At 37.9% G+C, this 21,358-nt stretch overlaps 1 protein-coding gene across 15 annotated transcripts in view; it reads right to left on the bottom strand.

Annotated features, from left to right (window-relative positions):
• The window catches only part of MYT1L (myelin transcription factor 1 like), a 383,199-nt gene that overhangs the window by 107,756 nt on the left and 254,085 nt on the right, over window positions 1-21,358 (bottom strand). For 12 of the 15 annotated variants that reach the window (XM_032791093.2, XM_032791090.2, XM_032791100.2 and 9 more), the window contains exons 6-7: window positions 20,137-20,495; window positions 16,770-16,865 (exon numbers count right to left, since the gene is read on the bottom strand). In XM_032791093.2, coding sequence (XP_032646984.1) covers window positions 16,770-16,865; window positions 20,137-20,495 — 455 coding nt within the window. The remainder of the gene's footprint in view (window positions 1-16,769; window positions 16,866-20,136; window positions 20,496-21,358) is intronic. The other 3 variants (XM_032791102.2, XM_032791103.2, XM_032791104.2) reach the window with 1 other exon arrangement.

The following is a 21,358-nucleotide window of genomic DNA, read 5'->3' as shown; positions in this document are numbered from 1 at the left end:
AAAGTAGAAATAACAGTATGTACAATATAAGTGTAAGTAGTTACACTATCCCCAATTTAGATTCGCCTACATACATGACATTGGCTTCAATCCAAAGTGTCTTGTCTATACAAAGGCCACATTAGATAACTCCTGTGTTGGCTTGTTATCCTGTACATCACAATATCACAAGATGACACATAGTAACTCTGTTTTACTGAGTTCTGGTTCAATAACTAGTGAGTAACAGAGGGGCAACTTTGTGAATAGAATGAGTCACTCTGAGACACGAGGAATACCCCTGAATATATCTCATTGTAATTCAAAAGTTAGTGTGCATCACCATCATACAAGTTCTTAAATAAACATAGGTCAATTGTTATTGACTAAAAACACAATATTAAATATATTTTGACACTCAGCTACTCAAACATTTTGAATATTTGCTGCAAGCACTTATATGTAACAGTAAGTCACATTTTTTTAAAAAAGGACTTCCCCAATTTAGTAATTAGAATGACATACTGGACCAGTGTAATCAATGGAGTTATGCTGATTTGCACCAGCTCAAGAGCTAGCTCATCAGCATAAGCTAACATCATAGGGACTCAAATGTATTTTGGTACAATTGTAGATATAACAATTTCTAAGCTATGACTTTTGTGCTTTGAGTTAAACAAAATGTAGTGGGAAATTTCAGGTAGCAGGAGAATTTAATATACTAATATTTGCTGACGGGTATGCTTTTGGCATAACAGAATATTTTCTGCAGGTTAGTGGACAAAAGAATAAATCAGAATTTTAAATACAAAGCTCAACAGTGAGAAATATAATACTTCAGCCACATGCTAGTGTTCATTCTACACAGTGCTTGGGTATCCTGGGATGAGAGGAGGCTGTAGTTAAGCAGCAGAACTGATATACATAGCGGATTAGGTTGTGTCTACGAAAGGCAGAGCAGAGATCTGAGGGTAGTATATTGTGCAAACTACATTAGCTAATTAAGTATAGTATGGAGGATTATTAACAAGAAAAGATGTGTGTTATATTCAGCTGATAAGAAAACCCAAGTCATTGTCATAAAACCCATTTTTATTGTCAATCTTAATATTATTTTAGTTTACAAGTCTATTATTTTTGTGATATCCAAAATTCTGATGGCCTCAGTTCACTAAAATTGAGGTGCATCAGAACTTGGTTTTCTCAGTGCAAGACTTGGAGATAGAGTTCAGCTACTTAAAAATTTTCCATTTCATGTGTTTGCATAGAAGTAGGTAGTTAAGTTAGACGATTAGTCTGTGGAATAAGAAAATCAAATGTGTTTAATACTCTAATGATCATATTCTAAATGAAATTTATAAACAAATCTTACATTACTGAAATATGGCCCAGGCCCACCTGTATGAAGAATATGCAGTGGAAACTGCTGCTTTCACATAGTACTTCTTGCAGTTGTGTCTGATAGGCAGCCAGAGGTGAAAGAAATAACAGTGAGAGCAATTAATGAGGCACTAAGCTACACCTCTGAAAAAAGTTGATGTGTTCAAGCCTAAGACTTTAACTTCCAAAAGCTGTTGTGAAGCCAGCATATGTTTAACAGCATATTGAAACACAGAACATGAAGATGTTTATTCTCTCAGTTCATTCATATTAGGACTGTTCATGTGTGCACTGAGTGTTCCACACAACACCTTTTGAACCTTTGAATTCTGAGTTGATGTTTTGACTTGAATGACGGGCATATGGATGATCACCAATGGATGAATGTGCAGCACTTTGCTTATATTATAGTGCAAAGCCAAAATATGAATCACTTATTTCCTGAGTAAAGATATAAATTTCTTTTGAGTGCTTGTGAAGCTGGGTAAAAGCTGTAACTTTAATACTGTATATTCTGTTAGATTGGTTTAATCCATTTAAGCTCTCCTGCCCGTTCAGTCCAAAAAAGGAGGAGGAGGGGCAAGTGGAGGAGAAGAAGAAAGTGTAATGTTTGAATTTTTGATGAGGGAAATGGGAATAAACTCTTTTAATCCTTCAGTTACTATTTGTCTTCTACTTTATATTTCTTTAAAAACAATTGTGTTTCTAGGGAAACATTTATTAATTAACTCCATGCAGTAGCTTTTTTTTAAAAAAAATAGGAAAACTACAGACGCATGTACCACTGTCATCTGGTCCAAGGCAGTTCTCCAGGGCTATCAGCACTCTGGCCAGATCCAGCAGCGCTCTTAGGCAGGTTCTTAGTTTTGAAGCTATGTACTTAAGTGCTTTGCTAGGTCAGGCAAGAATGGTCATCACCCCGAAGGTTCAAGTCCCAAATTAGCATATGTTTTAGTTAACATGATTTTGGAAATATTTTAGTTTAACAATAAGGCAAAATTACTTTATACAAAACAATGTTACTTCCCTTTGATTCAACTGTATAAAATCTTACCATGCTATTATTATTTATTTATGCTACCAAAGTTTAACTTTTAACTGGTTCCACACATTTTGTCTGTTTAATGATAATACTAATTTTATTATGACTGCACACATTATAGGTGAGATCTTGACTGGCTGTTATATGGCTGTGTGGGGAGGAAGTATGGCCCTTACCCCTACAGTTTACACAATCTGGCTAAAATTGTAACAGTTACACCTGGGAAAGCAGACAGGCTGCTACCAATATGTTTTTCCAAGGTACAGGTGGCCAAGAGTGAGGTGGGCGAGTGTGTGGATACAGCTATCATTCTGATCCTTCCTGTGTGCTGCTGGCTGGCTGCACAGACAAGGAATATGCATAAGGGGAATTGCAGATTGTGCTCCCCCCATCGTGGCCCAACCAGGAGGTCTCCTGGTTATCTCCTGGGAGGGTACCTCCCCTCTGACAATGCCTTGCTGTGCCTTTAAGGCATGATCTAGCCTTACATAAGTGGTGTCTGTCTACAGATGGTTCGGCAGTAGAGCAGACTTAATTGTTGGCTGGAATCTGTGTGTCTGTTTCTCTAAATGTCCTGAACATTTCTGCACATGTAAGGTAGACTGGGCACCTTGTAGCTTGTAGGGAGTAGCTCTGTTATGAGCCAAAGTATAATTCTTCCATGGTTTCAACCATGGAAGTTGCTCTCTACATATCCTATAGGAAGTAACAACCATTAAGATGTGCTGTTATACTAGGTGGCTGGACACTTTTCAGCAGTGTTTTAAAGCATCAGGTTCCTTCAGTCACCCAAACATCTGTGTGTACCTGTATTACTGCCCTTACAAAAGTGAAGCATATTGGCTTTTCCATAGCACCTTTCATCCAAGGATCTCAAAGCACTTTACAAAAATTAATTAATAAAGCCTCACAACACCCCTGTGAGGTAGGTATTTTTAGCTCCATTTTACAGATGGGAAAAATGAGACACAGAGAGATTGAGTGAGCCATTCCAGATCACACAGTGAGTCACTGGAGAGCAAGGAATAAGACTTAGACCTCCTGACAGTGCTTCCTCCCTTTGCTTCTACCAAATACATTTTTATACATCTGTTTGGTAGAATAAACCTTGCCATACTTTTACTGTAAGAACTCATGCAAAGTAGCACCTTCTTTTTAAAAGGAAAATATACAGCATTTAGTTTCAGAGATTCTGCAGAGAGAGGCAATGATACTTCAATAGTAGCTACATTCCTATCAAAAGCCACAGATTTCATAAACCAAAGGTTTCTCAAATCTGTGGCGTGCCTGTCATTTTAGCTGCATTTTCATGGGCATGAGGGAAAATAACATGGCTACAATTCCCAACCTATGTGATTATACTAGCTTCCTGAACAGATGGAATTTTTCATCATCCAATCAGCATCCTCTGTTTTTTATGACACCTGACTCATCTCGCTACGCACTTAGTCATACACCAGTTCCTATCTGTACAGTATGCAATGTAATTGGGTTGCCCCTTTCCTCCTTCTGGTCCAACAAAGTGAAATAAATATAGATGTTCATACATAGGTCTACATACCACACAAGCATGTCTGGAATATTCTAAAGTCAGTCTAAAAAAGTTTAAAGGGACACCGTCAGATTATATCAGGTACAAATTTCTAGATGTTTGCAAAACAAACTTCTTTGCTTTTCATTTTTACAAAAATCTCAGATAAACAGAAATTGCCTTCTTTTCTGGAAAAATCCTATAAAGGAGGAAACTGAGGTGAGAAAACCCAGTGAGATTCCTCCAAATTCTTCCACTGTGAGTGGGGTTTCTTCTCATCCCTCCACTGAGGAAACAGAGGGATCATACTCCACACTGTGGACGAGTCTAATCCAAAGTTCACTGAAGTCAACTGAAAAACTCCCATTGACTTCGGTGGAATTGGATCACACCCCAAATCTTTCAAAATCCAAAATCATCCAAACTCCAAAGATCAAGTAGGCACTCAGTGCTGACAATATGTAACTCTTTGCCTCTGCCCCAGTTCCTGTTATTCTCCTTTGCTGTGAGGGTGTTAAGTTAAAAACCAAAACAATTTATTTGTGTAATATTTGAAATCTTTTTTTTAACCTCCATTTGCAAATACATAAAATAAAATATCCAGGATTTAAAAAAATGTCTAATTAATTCTTAGATGCACTTTAATTACTATTAACATCTATGTAATTTTTTTCCCTACCTTTCCCTTAAAAATGCGTACTATAGCAGTAATGTTGGGTTCCACTGCTTAGAATCTCCCACAATAATTACAGCATTCAAATAATAACCAATACTCAAAGAGAAATGAATGAAGTGTGGAAGTCACTAAACACTGTAAGGAAAGTCTGAGCTGAAGAACACAGTACATCACAGTGGGGTTCAGTATTATAAAATAGGAGTGAGTGCTGCAGAGCTGCTCTGTACAGACCTTCAGATATAATAGATAATTAACTAATCTTTCTTGGTGTGTCTTTTCTTCCTTAAAAAAATATTTTCTTTCAGTCAGTCTTTTCATTTTCTCTCTATTCCACTTTTTATCTGGTCTTTTTCTCTCTATTCCACTTTTTATCAGGTACTAACTGATGCATGGTGTAGGATTGTTGTTTTTGCCCCTTCAAATAGTAAAAAGTGCCGGTATTTTAAAAGGAATAATAGGCATCCTGGCAGAATCAGAATTTGTACCTAACTATAGAACTGTCACTAGCAAACAAAGATGTTCTTTAATTTTTCATATTAAGATAAAATTGAAAATAACCAACATACATTTCAATTAATAATGTTGGAACCATGAAATTGATAAATGTGCTCTAGTAAAAAAATAATGGGCATCTTCTCATATCAATGGGCAGGGATTCATATACAGTTTCACTCTATTCAGATAATCCTAATCTCTCTCTTCTTTCTCCCTTTGTATCTCTCTTGTGACCACTGTTTTTTGTTTCTTCTGAGCAATGGCTATTTTCTAGCCCTCTGTGACTCAAACAGCTATTACCTCCTATGCTCCCAGTATTCTTTTTCAGCTTCCCATCCATCCAATGATTTATGATTATTATGTATGCAGTACCATGGGGGTGTGCATGATGCTTTACAGTGAACATGTTTCTTCCCAAAACAGGGTATGAACTAAGGGTCCATTCCTCCAAACCCAATTTTACCACCCTTACTCATCTTGAACAATAACTTACCTCACAAATATTCCCATTAAGTGATGGCAGAATATGAGAAGTTCTTACTCAGGAATATTCCCATTGACTTTATAGAATCAGCCACGTAATTAGACAAAGAGAACACTCCAGATAAGCAAGGAGGTGATTAAGGCCAGTTCAACAGTTACAAAGGGCCAATTTTTGCCATTCTTATGCACAATGTAGGGTTGCCAAACCTCTAGGATTACCCTGGCATCACCAGGAATTAAAGATTAATCTTTAATTAAAGAGTATGTCATGCGATGAAATCTCCAGGAATACTTCCAACCAAAATTGGCAACCCTAACAGTGAGTAGTATGTTACTCTACAAGTAATTTCATTTATTGAAATGGAACTTCTTGCAGAGTACTTCAACCTCTTTGTTGTTGTTGTGTTTTTTGTTTTGTGTGGCATTCTTCTGAATATCGCCAGGGAGCACAGGGATATCTGAAGGGGCAGTTTTAACAGCAACCATTCTCCAAGGGGTATGTCAGTTTTCTCCTCACTCTTAGATTACGTTTACATTTCAAACAGGAATGTGATTTGCAGCTCACATAGACGTACCCACCTCAGCTTTAATCTAGCTAGATTGCTATAAATAGCAGTGAGGACATGGTGGTGCAGGCTTCAGTGCAGGACCCAAATTTGAGTGTGTACCAAGGGAATTCAGGCAGGTTGGTATAACTCATCCTGAAGCCTGCTTTGAGGCATCTTCACTGCTCTTGTTAACAGGCTAGCTAGATGAAAGACAGTGTGGGTATTTCTGCACAGCTGCAATTTCTGCACAGATGGTGTGGCCTCTCTTTCCAAAACTGCATTCACCTCTGACTTGACCTGAGGGGACGTACTTATTTTCCATTTCCTTCTTATGAAAAAAAAATAGATATTCCACTTGCCTTTCTTTAATTACAGTGTCCAACTCAGTATCAACCTATGCACCAGGAGCATGCATATAGCATCACAAGCATTATATTTCACCATGGGAGTGGTATCCAATCTTGTCAGTCAGAGTGGAAAACATTATTGCAGAAAAGGTGAAGTGGGCGCAATCAATACTTTGGGACAGACCCTCTGGCCTGCTCTATTCCCTTTGCACAGAGATTGTGCAGAGGACTGGGCAGATAATCAGGGAGCTGTGACTGAGGCTGCTTCTCATCTTCTACTGCTTTCACTTCTCCTAGGCTTCCTGGAGGGAACAAGGGGCTGGGAAGAGTAGGGGAGCCATTCTGTGTCAGGCATTGTCCTGGGCTCAGACATAGCCAATTCAGTGTGTACTGGTTTCCTGCTCTAACTCAGATTCCCACAGTCCACCAGGGAAGCAGCGAAATCTGCTCTCGAAGCCCTGAAATACAGCAGTGGAATTGCAGCACAGAATGAAGAGCAGCTACTCACAGATCTAGTTCACAGCAGAGCTGCTCTGGGGTTGTGGTGTAGAAGACCACTCAGGAATCAGAGACCTCCCTACCTTCTCCCTATGGCAGCAGGTCCAATCTGAATACCAGTTTAAAAATCACAGGGAACAGCTCTGAGAACATGTTTCCAATATATAATCACATGCACATTTTCTTCTTAGCACAGTTGTCCTCTAGGGCCACAGATTGGATGCTATTGGGGCACTCAATCTCCTTTTACTTACAACAATCTGAGCAATCCTGATTTTTACTCATAGCATTGGGTTTCTCTTTGTTGCATAGCTTGTTGAGGATCAGCAATACTCTGTTGCACAGAAGGAATTGTCGGGGGAGTTAGGAGTCAGTTTAAGATATTTTTCGGTTGTGGACAGGGACAAAGTTATATGGGAACAAGCTGATGATGGTTAAGTGGAATGGCTTGTTTATGCTGCGTTGGGTGATGTGGAAATGATTACATCCAGTAAGATAAATCTGCTCTCCATTCTGAGGTTGAAGATGTTCTTGTTAGGTAAGATTTTATTATGGGAAGGGGTCTTTTCAGTGTTTTCTTAATAATGCTGTCTGATTAGCCCTCAGGCTGGGGTGAGAGATCTGCTAGGTTTCTTTTCCTCCGTTTCCATCCTCTTGCTGGGTTCAGTGGTAGGGAAACTGGGGAAATAAATATTTTATGTGCAAGATTAACAGACTTTGTCTAAATTAAAAGCTTTTTCTTAGGATATGGATCTTGTTTCCCTTTCCCCACCACATCATTTTTTCAGGAGCCAGCTTCAGCATCTACATCCTCTTTAGTTCCCTCAGTTTGGTGGTTGAGAAGGCTGAGCAATGCTACTGTGAGCTGAAGATAGGGAGGGACCATCTCTGGGTGATTGGATTCATTGGTACTTGTGATAGAGGGTATGGGGAAACAAAGCAGGAGATTCTGTAGATTGAGATCTGTGGGTAGATTATTGCTATCTGTGGCATCATCATGGAAGGGTAGGACACCAATTAGTAGAGACCCTACACTTCAATTCATGTCGTTTAGTCTATGGCCAGTGACTCACTCTATCAATGTGCCTGCTACCACAGAACACTGAATCCTCTTCTGTTTTCAGTCATCGACAAAGAAGCCCCTAAGCACTCTCTGCTTATTTTCCATCCTCACAGTGGTATACTTTTACCTTTCACACTCTGAGCAGGGTAGTGACAGACTTGTCCAGAGACCAGTCAGCTGCAGGGTGCATAAACATTTATGGTATGGTATTGATAGCGGTGAAGAAAACTTTGTTCTTTCTACTACTGTACACACAAAGTTATTTCCAGCAGGATTGTTCCAAATTGTTGTCCTCCTGGAATATCCTCAGTGGCTCTGCTTGGAAACTGACAGATCTTTCATATTGTGAGGAATTTCCCACCTGCTGTGCAGCTCTGCATTGGACTGGCTGTCCTGGTGGGAAAGGATTTGTGTCTAGGGAGGACAATTGCAATGGCTTCCCTAGGAAAATTTGGGTCAGGTTCTTCATGTTGTAATCTTGTCAATTATTGACCTACCTCTAATCTGCCATCTTTGGGAAGATTATCTTGAAGGTTGTGGCAAGGCAATTTTGGTGTCACACGGATTCCTTCATCCCTGTTAGTCTGGTTTTAGTATGTCATGGAGACTGTGCTGGTCTCATTGGCTGAGGATTTCCTCCTCTCAGTGAGGAATAGTCAGGAGTCTATGCTGATTCTTTTAGATATGAGAGTATTTTACATTGTTGAGTGTGAAGTTTGGCTACTTTGCGTGCAGTTACTAACTGGGGAAGACAATAGAGTCTTTGTGACTTCTGGGGGTTGTTGAAATTTACATTACTCGGAATTGAAAACTTGAATCTGAAGCTTAGTTATCTGAAACCATGTCTGTCCTGAAATACACTGTTGCAGTGGTTTAGCTCAAGCACCACAGTTAATTTCATGGATCCCACATTTAAATCTTGGTGCTAGTAGCAGAACAATCTCAACAGAGGGTATTTCTTTCTGGAACTCATTTTCCTAGCATATCCAACAGAACTAGAATCTATTGAACTTTAGAGTACAGTGCAAATACTTCTCTTTTCTGATGCACATCTTTGAAGAGATGATTGAATAGTGAAAGGGTTTGTTTGTTTTAAGGTAATTTCCTTTTCTTTTTGCTCATTGGAAAAGGGTATTGCAATGGTATTTATTAAATTTTGATTATGTGCCCTGAGACATCAGAAGGTAGATCATCAATCAAGTAAATCAAGTAAAATAAATAATTAAATAAGTGCAATAGCTAGATTTCCATTATATAGATGCAGTCTTAGCTTATAATGTGCAAATTATATTTTCTGATTTATTCTCTGAGCCTGTTCCTACTCTTAGAATGGTGCAAACCAGGGTAGCTATAATGAAGTTCAGAGGAGTTACACCAACATAAAACTAGTGATGAGATCAAAATCACTTGCTCTAAATCCACCTGAGATCATGTTTGCTCTTTTCCTGCAAGTATTCTGCAGATGACTCACACTAAAATCACTCTACAATTTTTTTTCCCTCTCAGTTATTTGTCCATTTTTGTATGATTATTTTTGGGCTCTAGTCTCATTACCTTCAATTTCTCTACACTGAAGTGTTTGGACTTCTTATCAGTCAATAGAACTAATCTACCGATTATTAATTTGTTTACTCTAACACTTTGTATTTGCTGCTGTACTATGCTTTAAGACTTTCTAAATAAATTGGAAGAGTATCAAATGCTTTCCTAAAACTCAGATAAATCATATAAATTGTTTCACCACAATCTATACATTGATGTACAGTACTTCAAGCACCGACTTCAAGCAAGGCACACATTTTCCAGGACAATTATCTTCTTTATAAATACAAGATGATAGTTCCTAATTATGTATCTCTAAATGACAAGTACATTTGGCTCACCACTGTTTTTAATATTTTTTCCACAAATGAAGCCATGTTTACTGAGTCTATGGTTTACTGATCAGAGGTAGATAAATCTAACAAAGAGTCATGAAATCTTGTGTGGGTTTTTCAAAAGTACTCAGTTAGTCTAACTTTGCTTCCAGTTAAGTCAATGGGGATAAAACTTCCCTTAGCTTCAATGAGAGCAGAGTTACAGCAACACTAAGTGCTCTTGAAAATCGCACCCTTCATGCTTCCAAACCCATCCAGCCCAAACAACATTTTCAAGATATTTCAAGAACAAGTATGATTGTTCAATTCATATGATGCCATTATTTCAGCTCAAAATTAAGAAAACAAATAAAATAGAACCCAAATTATCTGGAGATCTCAAGAGAAAATAAATCTTCAGATAGATGGTTGAGAAAAACAGGGACTTATGAGTGCAGCCTTCAAACCCTGCTGGCTAACTTACCTAGTTATAGACAACTAGCCAGCTACCTCAAGACCAGCTGGAGGTGGCAGCAGCCATAGCTCAGTACTTGCACAAAGTCTTTATGCACTAGTCACACTTTAATACATATGCCCTTAGTAAATTCTTTGGGCCTGATTCTCTACTGCTCTACAGGTACACCGGTGAAAAGTGAGTGTGAAATGCTCCCAAAGCAGAATGGTGCTGTGAAGTAGTGGAGAAAAAGGCATAAATAGTTCAGCAGGTGTTTATGCACTAAAGTTTAATCTTGGAGGATATTATCAGGTGAAAACTGATACAAGACTTAACTAGAGTTCCAATAATTTAGGTCTGACTGTACTAAATCATGGATGAGTTAATCCCCCAAAATAACACCTACATCAAACAATGCCACCAGCTCAGGAAAAGAGTGGTGACGTGATAAACAGATATTAGTCATTTAATGCACTACTTGAAGGTGCACACATACTGTGACAATGAGGGACAAATAAAAACCTATAGATAGAATAGAATAGCCACAGGCATGCATGTGGATATGGACATGTTGCCTACCCCTGCTTCTGACCAACTGTTCTCCTGCCACTAAACTCATCTTCCTTTCCTTCCACTATGACCATGTCACTTTCCTTTTATTCCTTCGCTGTGCTCCTGTTGCCTTTCACACTAAGTTCAAGCTTCTCATCCTTACTTCCACAGCCCTGCACAATGCTGCTCCTATCTACATCTCTGCTTTCTTATCTTCCTATTACTCTGCTGTAATTGGCACATGATTCCCTTACCCACTGTCTGCAGTCCTCCCAGGCTGACCTCCTAATAATACCTTTGGAATCAATATTTTTCTTCATACTCATTCCCATTCTCCCCTTTACACTTGGAAGTTGCTCACTCTCCCTGTATAACAGAAGTTCTCCCTCCCCTTTCTTCAAACAAATTCCCCCTTAAAATATTCACTTCTATGCACACTTTCAACAATAGTCCCCTAAAGAGAGAACAGATGATTAAAAATACTATCAACAATATAATATCACTTCCAGATTGGCTCTCATCTGGCATTTTGTGTTTGAACTGCAACTTCTGTAAATTCATAGAATCATAGAATATCAGGGTTGGAAGGGACCTCAGGAGGTCACCTAGTCCAATCCCCTGCTCAAAGCAGGACCAATCCCCAACTAAATCATCCCAGCCAGGGCTTTGTCAAGCCTGACTTTAAAAACCTCTAAAGAAGGAGATTCCACCACCTCCCTAGGTAACCCATTCCAGTGCTTCACCACCCTCCTAGTGAAAAAGTTTTTCCTAATATCCAACCTAAACCTCCCCCACTGCAACTTGAGACCATTGCTCCTTGTTCTGTCATCTGGTACCACTGAGAACAGTCTAGATCCATCCTCTTTGGAACCCCCTTTCAGATAGTTGAAAGCAGCTATCAAATTCCCCCTCATTCTTCTCTTCTGCAGACTAAATAATCCCAGTTCCCTCAGTCTTGGGGCACAGACCATGTCATTTCCTATGTTTGCAGAGTTGTATACAAACAGATTGTACTCATCAGACATTAAAAATCAGTAATGTTTTAAATCTATCGATTGCTTTATCTACCAAGTCCTGTGGTTCCACCGCTCTTCTGAATGTTCTAGTGATAATTATTGGTCATTTGGTATTCCACTTGCTACTTTGTTAAATTCTTCTGGTGCTTAATTATCTGAAGGTAGGGCTTTATTCATTATACTGTAGCGGGAGGAGAAATGACAATCAACTTTCAATATGAAGCCTGACTTTAAAACTGAATGACTGTTTTAATTATTGCAGAAAATGCCAAGATAGGCAAGGGGCTTGTCTATAAAGATTTTAGTCCAGTGCTTTGCTGGATGTCCAAGAAGCTGTTTAGCAAATTTTTCTCAGTTATACAGCACTTCTTTGTAACATTAGGGATATGGTAGAACTGCAAATTTGACACTTGGGACATGATGTAGATCAGAAGGAATGATCAGTGCAGTGTGCACAATGCCTAAAAGTGTATGTAATAAACAAAGAGCTCCCATCTCATCCACTAAATGGAAAAACAATGAAAATCTTGATTTCTTCAACGCTTTTTTGTATATGAGGCAGGCCAGGTCAAATACAGCTCTTAGAAGTCGCTGACATCAGTGGAGTTACTTTAGCTTTACAACAGCATAACTGAAAACAGACATGATATCCCATGCTTCAGTGCTTACCTAACCATCTTCCAGCAGTTTGTGAGATTAGGATTGTCAAAGCTATGGATTCTAGTTTAATTTGATCAGCTCATATAATCAGTTCATGTCAAATCCTGTCATAAATTAGCTAGTACAAGGTTTCTCACACATAGATGTTTCAAAACATCTTCTTTAAAAAATTCAAACAAACAAACAAACAAACAAACATTAACCATCTTTGGCACCAGGTATTATTTATATATGTAATACAGGTGAGAGGATAAAAAAAATAACAAAAATTAATATCCATATTATCTGTAGCAGCCTACATATACCCATTGATTCAGGGAATTTCAATAACTAAGGTGACCAAAACCAGCTTGATTTCCCTGATCGTTTGACAAGTCCTCTCTAATTATCACTTTTATATCCTTAACCCAAATTCTTGTTCCTTTGCTAGCTTAGAGTTCTCTGTCTTTTGCTGACTGCACTGGCAAGGTGGCTGGCTGGCTAATTCTAGCTCCTCAGACTCACTGACTGTCTGTAACCTAAATTAATTAATTCAAGTGAATGTACCTCTTAGGATATAAAAGTATTGTCTCGTGTGGTACAAGTGACAGAAGAATGCAACTGAATTGTTCTGGAACCCATAACGCAAAGGAGACAACACTCCTATAATAACAGTTACTCACGATTATATAAATATATTTATTATAGATTGTTGCTTTTGTTTCACACAATAATTTTCTCAGTATGCTTTTCAGTTTAGTATTAACCCCTGGTGGAACCGTTATAGTGGAAAATTTCAGAAGGAAAAATAAGCTCCTCACTAGCCAAACAGAAACTTCCACTTTTCTGGATGAAATCCTTCTGGCCTTATTCATTCAAAATTCCAGTAGAATACATGCTGTAACTCCAATGGGAGCATTTCCTGAGTAAAATGAGCTGCATTTGGCCCTCTTAAAGCTGCATGAACCAAGAATCTTAGCAAAAGAGATCAAATTAGAATCTTTAATATTGACTTGGTGATGAGCAGAATTTCCACGCATTCTTTCGGAATCACCAAATGCAAATGTCAACAGACACTCATGTAGGCTATGTGCCCTCTACCTATACTGCTACATATTGTTGACAGCTTAATTTTGTTTTCTCCATCTTGGAACTTCTGGCTCTGGAAAGCAAAGGAATTCACAGTGATAATGGATATTAAAAGTTCATTCTTATACACCATGTGAAAACCTTCTCTTATGTGCCATCTTTCAGATGTGAGACTTTCAAGGACAACATCAGGTCATATTTGTTTGGAATACCCATGGAGAGGGCAAATATTTAATTTTATTCACTAAGTTCTAGACTGAGCCTTTAGGCACATCCCTGTGTAAGCAATGGAGCATAGCTGTCTGACAAAGGGAGGATCACTGGTAAGGAACTGAGTTTCAAAGAGTCACAATATAGATATAAGAGTACACTCCTAATACTACAAAATTTTCCCCTTGAATTCTGCCCCAAATCCCACTTTGCTCCAGGAAGGAGTAATTTAATACACAGCTCTGCCACCCACCATGGGGAGGAGGTGGAGTCAAGGATACACTCTGCATTTGTGCACAGGTAAGGGAAAGTATGAGAAGTATTGGATGCACAACCCCTCAGATTGCCCCTTCTCCTGGAACCACAATCTGTGAGTGTCCTATATGACTGTGCCCCAACTTCCCTGGCACAGCTGCAAAGTAACAGATTGCAGTGAAGCCCAAAGGTAATTAGTCATTACTCAGTGAGGCCAATGCCTTGTTTTCAATTAAGATTCTGGGCAACAGTCAGCAAGTTACAAAACAAGTGCTAATACAACCAAAACAACTATAGTCACAGATAAAACAGATTCAACACAAAACAAAATTAAATCAACTGTCAAATAGTTCTGGTGTGAACACTTACAGTAATACTCTCCTCTCAGGTCTCTTATCCAGACTTCAAATTTAATTATTAATATTGCATAATTTGTCCTAACTCCATTTGCAGAACTGCTGCTGATGTCAATGGAAGTTCTCTGTGTATATATTTACAGCAGGGATCCAGTATTTGGATCAACAAAGGTGAATACTTCCCTTATATTGTACAAAGCTGTAACTAGACTGTTTACTTTTGAAGGACCAGAAGATCTTGTGCCTGCATCTGATGTTTTGAGACACTAAGTAGGTAAAGTCCGAACTAAGCAAGATACTTAGCCACATTAACTCACTTGCTTAAAATTGGGGAAGCCAACAGATCTGCTCACATGCTTAAAGTTGGGCACATGTTTAAGCATCTTGCTTAATCAGGGTCTGCAATCATTGCTACCCAACTGTGTTATGCATTTACAGACAGAACAGTATCTATTTAACATTTTGTAAAGGAGGATGTGACAAACATAAAATTACTTTACACAGATGTAATTCCACTGACTTAAATGGAGTTATTGCTGATTTATACTGATGAAAGTGAGTTCAGAATCAGGTCCAGTCTCACAGGAGCTTTGGAAGAAAAATTACAACATTTGAAGAATATGGTTAACAAATGATACTGTCTAAGAGTACCAAATGGTAACCGCCTTAACTATATAGTATTGGAGCAAGTGAAAGCCTATCTAGCGGCAAATTTGTTTTTAAACAAAAATAACAGAGTAAGCAAGATAAATATATCTGGCCCAATTCCACAAGAACTAGAGGTATCCAGAGGGAATCTACTAGCTAGCTTTTTTCTAAACCCTATTTTTAAGGCTTATGCATTCCTGCACTAAGCTACTTGTTTTTTTAAAAAATCACATTATTATTTCCAGTTGAATTTGGCTGGGGAAAGAGTAATTCTGACCAGAGTAATACTAACTCAAATGATACAAACTACTAAAATGAAAACATTGAACAATCTCTACATTTACACAGGTCTAGTTTGGTAGGAATGATATATCCGGTACAAAAACAAAGATATCAAGAATTGTTATACAGTAGCATGACCTGATCCCTTGCATACCTTTGCATCTCTGAAAACTATAGATGAAAGGCAATATTAACAGTTTGTATCAACAAACATCAATCAAGGGACTGAAGTAAGGTCTTCTGGTCATTGCTATTAGGTTTTTTCCCCATTATACTGTTGGTGGCAACACACTCCCATCACAGTATTCTCCACCTTCTTGTATAAATGAGATGAAAATATAGAGCAATACACATGAATAGAAGAGTCCACCAGCACATTCTGAAGGATTGCTTCCCCTTCTGTTTATTAAATCCTCTCTGATCCTGGAAAATGCATTCCTTTCCATTTATTGTTCTAAGCAGTGAACAGCTGTTTCCTGGCCTCTTCATTTAAGGCTGTCATTTCTTTGGTTAGATGTTTTGCATATACGGTACACCAAGACAGGTGCCAAGCTTTTTTGCTCCGATTAATATGGAATGCTTTACTGTGTTCACCAAATGTGTGACTGCTTTCTTGCTAATAGTTTGAATAAATGAATGTGATTGACGCTAGGCAGATTGGACAGGTCATCTCTCTGGTACAAACCTGTTTATTTCATTGTTTCAGAGACTTAGAGATTCTTAAGTTGCAAGGACAGTGGGGATCTGTGTTCTACCACAATATCCTCAGTACCGATTCTTTCATCTTTAGATTGGTGTTTGTGTCTCCCTTTGCTTAGAGGGACATGCATAATCAGCCACGGAAGCAATCTGATGAAGGGATCAGAAGATAAAGGAGGGCACTATCAAAGTTAAACTATAAACTAATAGGTGGATTTCAAGACATCAGGTATCTGTATACCAAAAACCTAGTGTGTGCTAGTGGGGAAAAGGCCAAATTTCACCAGAGTATTAAAAACAGTAGTCCAATTTGTAGAAGTGAGAAAAAAGTGAAGCATTTCCTCTCTGTATTTCCAAGTAATAGTATGTGATGCAAAGATTTATATTCAGTCTCCTTGAATATGCTGCAACTGTGCCTTGCAGTTATGAAAACATTATGTGGTACCTTTACTGGTATACTGTATATGCTACTATGAATTTGAGGGAATTAATATGATATAAAAGGGAGTATTTATCAAATCTATACATCCTGACCATTCACCTTTTAGTAAACTACAATAAATCTTTTGTAGCATGATCATGTGAAATGGATTAGACTTGATCAATGTATTAAATTTACTTAGATCTAGAAGCAGCCTGACTCCTCCTGACCCTGAGGGATTATGAAATACCTGGAGTACAAGCCATCTTGAATGTCTTCATGTGATATAGGCTAAATGGTGCCTTGGAACATCTGTTCCTGGAGCTCCTCCAACGGAGATTTCTTTCTATAATAGAAAAGCTTTGTGAAACAGTCTTTGGGAACCAGCTATCTGAAGTGATCTCTTCTCAGAAGGAGAAATACCTTAGTTTGCCTTGCAAAGCAAATGTGCCCTAAGTATTTGACTACAGGGATTTTCAGCAATAACCACCAAAGTGAAGGGACACTCCCTAAAAGTGGGCTTTATCTTACTATCTTACTGATAGCCTTCCCATGTGGATTGGAATTTACAGGTTAGATTATGTTAACAAGGGTCATGTGTCTGCTTTCTCTTTTGGGGATGTGAAAGAAATTGGAAAGATCTGTCTTTCCTGTCATAGTGGTAGTACTGTACATAAGGGCTTTTCAGGCCTGCGCTATATTTTGAGTGGATATATCCCTGTTCTTCAAAGAGATTCATTACATTTAATGAAAGGTTAAAATGAATGTTGTGGCCATTGAAAGGGCATTTTAAGCATTAATTTTAGTACAAGTGATTATATACTGAGATATCAGCAAAGGATTTGGGATCTAGCTCCAAAAAGCCTTTGGTTCTCTTAAATTGGTATTTTGAGATTTGTAAGAGTGTTGCTTTAGGATGCTTCTGTGTCTTCCAAGTCCTTTATTATGTCAAAGGTTCAGCCCTAGGGATAGGATTTTCTAAAGGGCCTAAGTGATTTCAGAGCTCAAGCCTGATTGTCATTCAAGAAGAATTATGTTCCTAAATCACTTAGGCTCCTTTGAAAATTCCACCTAAATTCAGTTTTCTGTTACAAAGGGGTAACTCCAGAATCATTACAATTAGTTATTTGGGGTGTCTCTTGATTTACCCCCATATAACAGGAAACTTAATTTGGACCTAGGAAATTATATAGTACATTGCTTTATGTTTCTCATACTTGTTGACTTAGAGATCACGTTCCTATCTGATAGAATTTTTCTAGCAAAACTGTCTGAGATTTTAATTGTCTTGTCCATTAAGACTAGGCTTGGTTATGAGACTTTGCAAAATTTCTATAAAGACACCTTTATCTAGAAGTTCTACTCTTAGTTTCTAATTGTAATTATGTTGGCTGTGTGCATACTGTGATTTTCCCAGAACAAACTCTTAAATGATTCACCTTAAGGGAGTTCTAAAAATATAAGCAGAGAATTCCAGTAAATGATGAAAGATTCCTGTATTATGAGCAAAGGAAGGAGAAGACATTTTAGGTTCTCGGTCAAAACCCATATAAAATAAATTATCCCCAAAAATCTGTTTAATTAAATATCTTCTGGACCTCTCAGAACAACAAACTATGGCTATCATCTCAAATCTAGATTTTCCCACTCCTTGACCTAGAGAAAAAGAACTTCTTCTTATCTTCATCATTAAGCACTAGTAACTCTATCTCATGAATCAACTGTGCTGTAACTAGTATCACCTGTATAATAATATGCTGATTCCAAAAAGGTCATAAAATTAATTTTCCCTGAATAATTCCACTGTTAAGCCCCCTATTTTATTAGACTTTCTTTTTTGCATTCCCAGTATTTTACCGAGAAATACTTTTTCTTTTATCTAGGAAACTACATATTATCTCTGAAGTAACATGAGATCCTCTGGGTAGCTGACCTGTTTGACTTTTCATCTACTCTAATATGATGTCTAGCTAATATAGGTACTTCTGCAAAATTCCTAACTTGCAGTTCTTAATTCGAGTCTACTCAGAGAAAGAAACAATAGCAGCCACTAAAGTTGTTGATTAGGATCACTAACTGTACGTGCAGCAGTGCTGGACATAAGTAAAGCACCATGTTCTGCAATATCTGTACCAGTAAACCTAATACGAAGCTTGGCAGAAGGAAGTTTCTTTAGCTCCTAAGTCTTTTTTCCCCTTTAAATCATTTTTGATAGTGTAGATTCATTATTGTCCACCTGGGCCCAAAACCATTGCAAGAGCTGCACTATGATCCAGTTGCCATTACTTCTTAAGAAAGAACTGCTAGGGTTCCTATGCAATTCAACAGGATAGCAATTGCAGTCACACACCTGCCTGAGCTGAGATAGACTATCCTTACAGGTTCTGAAACAACAGAGTCTCTTTGCATAAGGAAACAGCCTCCCCTGGCATCAAACTCCTTCGGAACTTTCAAGCTTGGCTACCTTGTTTTTAATAGTTTTGGTAGGCAAATTAAAAGTGAATGAGGAAATGCTGTGGGTTGAGGCATCTGCAAAAAAATGCTCATAGTCATCTGTAAGCCACACAGCTGTCTGAATGAAGAGTACTTCCTAAATCTTTTTCTAAACTTGACCTAAGAGAATGCTGATACAAAAGTCAGACAACTTTCATACCTGGTTCCTAAGAGGAATCTGACTGAGGAGTGCTGAAAGTTTTTCTTCTATTTTTATTGGTTAGAAAGGTGAATCTACCCAACCAAAAATGTGTTCCTTGGAAATGGGAACAAAATACTTTTTAGATAGCTCATTAATCTTTGCACGATTCTTCATTTTCACCCCAGTACATTATAATGTAATTAATGGAAGGATTCTCAGGTAAGCAGACAGTGATCGTATATTTTGAAACATATGCTTACACAGAGTCCACAATCCCATTAGCTGGGCTACTAATTAATATCTATATAGGTAAAAGGCATCAAATGTACTGTACTGTATTCAGAAAATATAATTTTAGAAGGACTTTCTTTGTGTAAACCTGTCACTCTCCATAGTTTTAATAAAATCAACTAAAGTACACAACATCCAAGTCTCAAAGAACCAAAGTATCTGATAACATTTCATTCCGATATTGTTTGTCCGAAAGAAAATTCAGGACCAAATTTTCAAAGGGAAGAGATCCACTTGTGCTCACCAAAAAAACACTTGCAAACACTTGACCGCATTTATCTGAGCAATCACCGCTATTAGGTGGGCAGATTCAGTAAATGCACATGCAAATATGAGAACAGGAATTTGTAGTTAACCATTTGCTTGTACCTTTACACAATTTTTGCATGCATACCTGGCAATTGCGTGCATTAATCCAGTTACACATTTCTGCAGGCATTTTTTCGCACACACACTTCTATATTTGAAAATTTGACACCATTAGGTATCAAAAATATTTGGAAGACAGTCATTAAAATAGATGTTAAAAGAACACGGTGGGGTACATTTTCAGCAAGGCACAGGGAGATTTAGCTGCATGACTTCCATTAGCTTTAATGAGAGCAGCACAGCTAAATACCTGGACACCACACTGAAAGATTAACACATAATACACACAATGTTTACTTTTTACTAATACTCTTATTATTACCACGTTCTTCCTCCTCCTCCTCTTCCTCCTCTTCTTCCTCCTCCTCCTCCTCCTCCACATCTTCTGCTTCCTCTTCATCCTCCTCTTCTTCCTCTTCAATCTCCTCTTCCTCTTCTCGATCTATTTCTTCATCCTCCTCCTCCTCATCACCTTCATTGTCATCAGAATACTCCTCCTCCTCTTCCTCTTCCTCTTCTTCCTCCTCCTTTTCATCCATCTCCTCTGTTCCATCAGTTTCATAACACTCATCTACTGAAGAGTTGTCTGTTTTAACCACAAAGGGTTTTCTTTTGGGAGCAGGTTCTTGGGGTTGCTTATCTTGTGTTTTTCTTTTTTTTGCCAAAGGACAGCCATAAACACTATTTGGAAAAATAAAAGACTCATGTTATTACACTGACTGGCAGTTCTCCTCTGCAGGTCAGATTGTACAAAACATTATGTCTTTTAATGAGGTTTTATAATTATTTACTACATTAATTGCTTTCCTTAAAATGTACATTTTTGAAAAAAAACAACAACAACAAAAAAAACACTTTGCTTAGGCAATAATGACCAAAGGGGAAAGCCCTTCCAAACCCTTATGGCGTCTAGTCAGTCATTAACTGTCTGGAAATGCTATACCCAGGGGTCATCACTGCAATTATAAAGCTAATAAGAATTCCCCCACCACCATCACCACTCTGTTGTCTCTGCTGCATGTTGAATTTTGTTCCATCGTAGATACAATTTTTATTTTATTTTATAGAAAATATTTTTTCCTAGCAATTATTGATCAGTACTGTAAAGAGTGGGAAAGCAGTCCTTCATACATTTGAACTATTCAGTGAGATTTTGATCAGTTACAGTTGGGATCTGCTCCTGCAACATTTGAAGCTAAGAGTAGGACTGGAACCTTACATATAGATAATAATAATAATAAATTGCTCTTCAATTATTCACTTTACCTCTCCATTATGTGCCATGAAGGCACATAAAAAGCAAAACAAACATAAAAATTGGCAGAACTAATTTTAGAAGGTCTCAAACATTCAAGTTAAAATGTATCCATAAAAATCATGATATTTTCCGAAAACACTAGTGCTGAAAGTCAGACTTATCTGAAGTTGGATATCATCTGTTCTCTGATCATCTTAGCTACAGGCATAACAACATTATAGAACAGAAGAGGACCATGCTACTTTTCTGTAGAGTTGTCCATCTATCTGTCCAACTTAATGTTTTC

The sequence above is a fragment of the Chelonoidis abingdonii genome, chromosome 3 (assembly GCF_003597395.2).
Source record: "Chelonoidis abingdonii isolate Lonesome George chromosome 3, CheloAbing_2.0, whole genome shotgun sequence".
NCBI classification, from domain to species: Eukaryota; Metazoa; Chordata; order Testudines; family Testudinidae; genus Chelonoidis; species Chelonoidis abingdonii.
The sequence above is the reverse complement of the archived record's forward strand: the minus strand, read 5'-3'. Positions and strand labels throughout refer to the sequence as shown.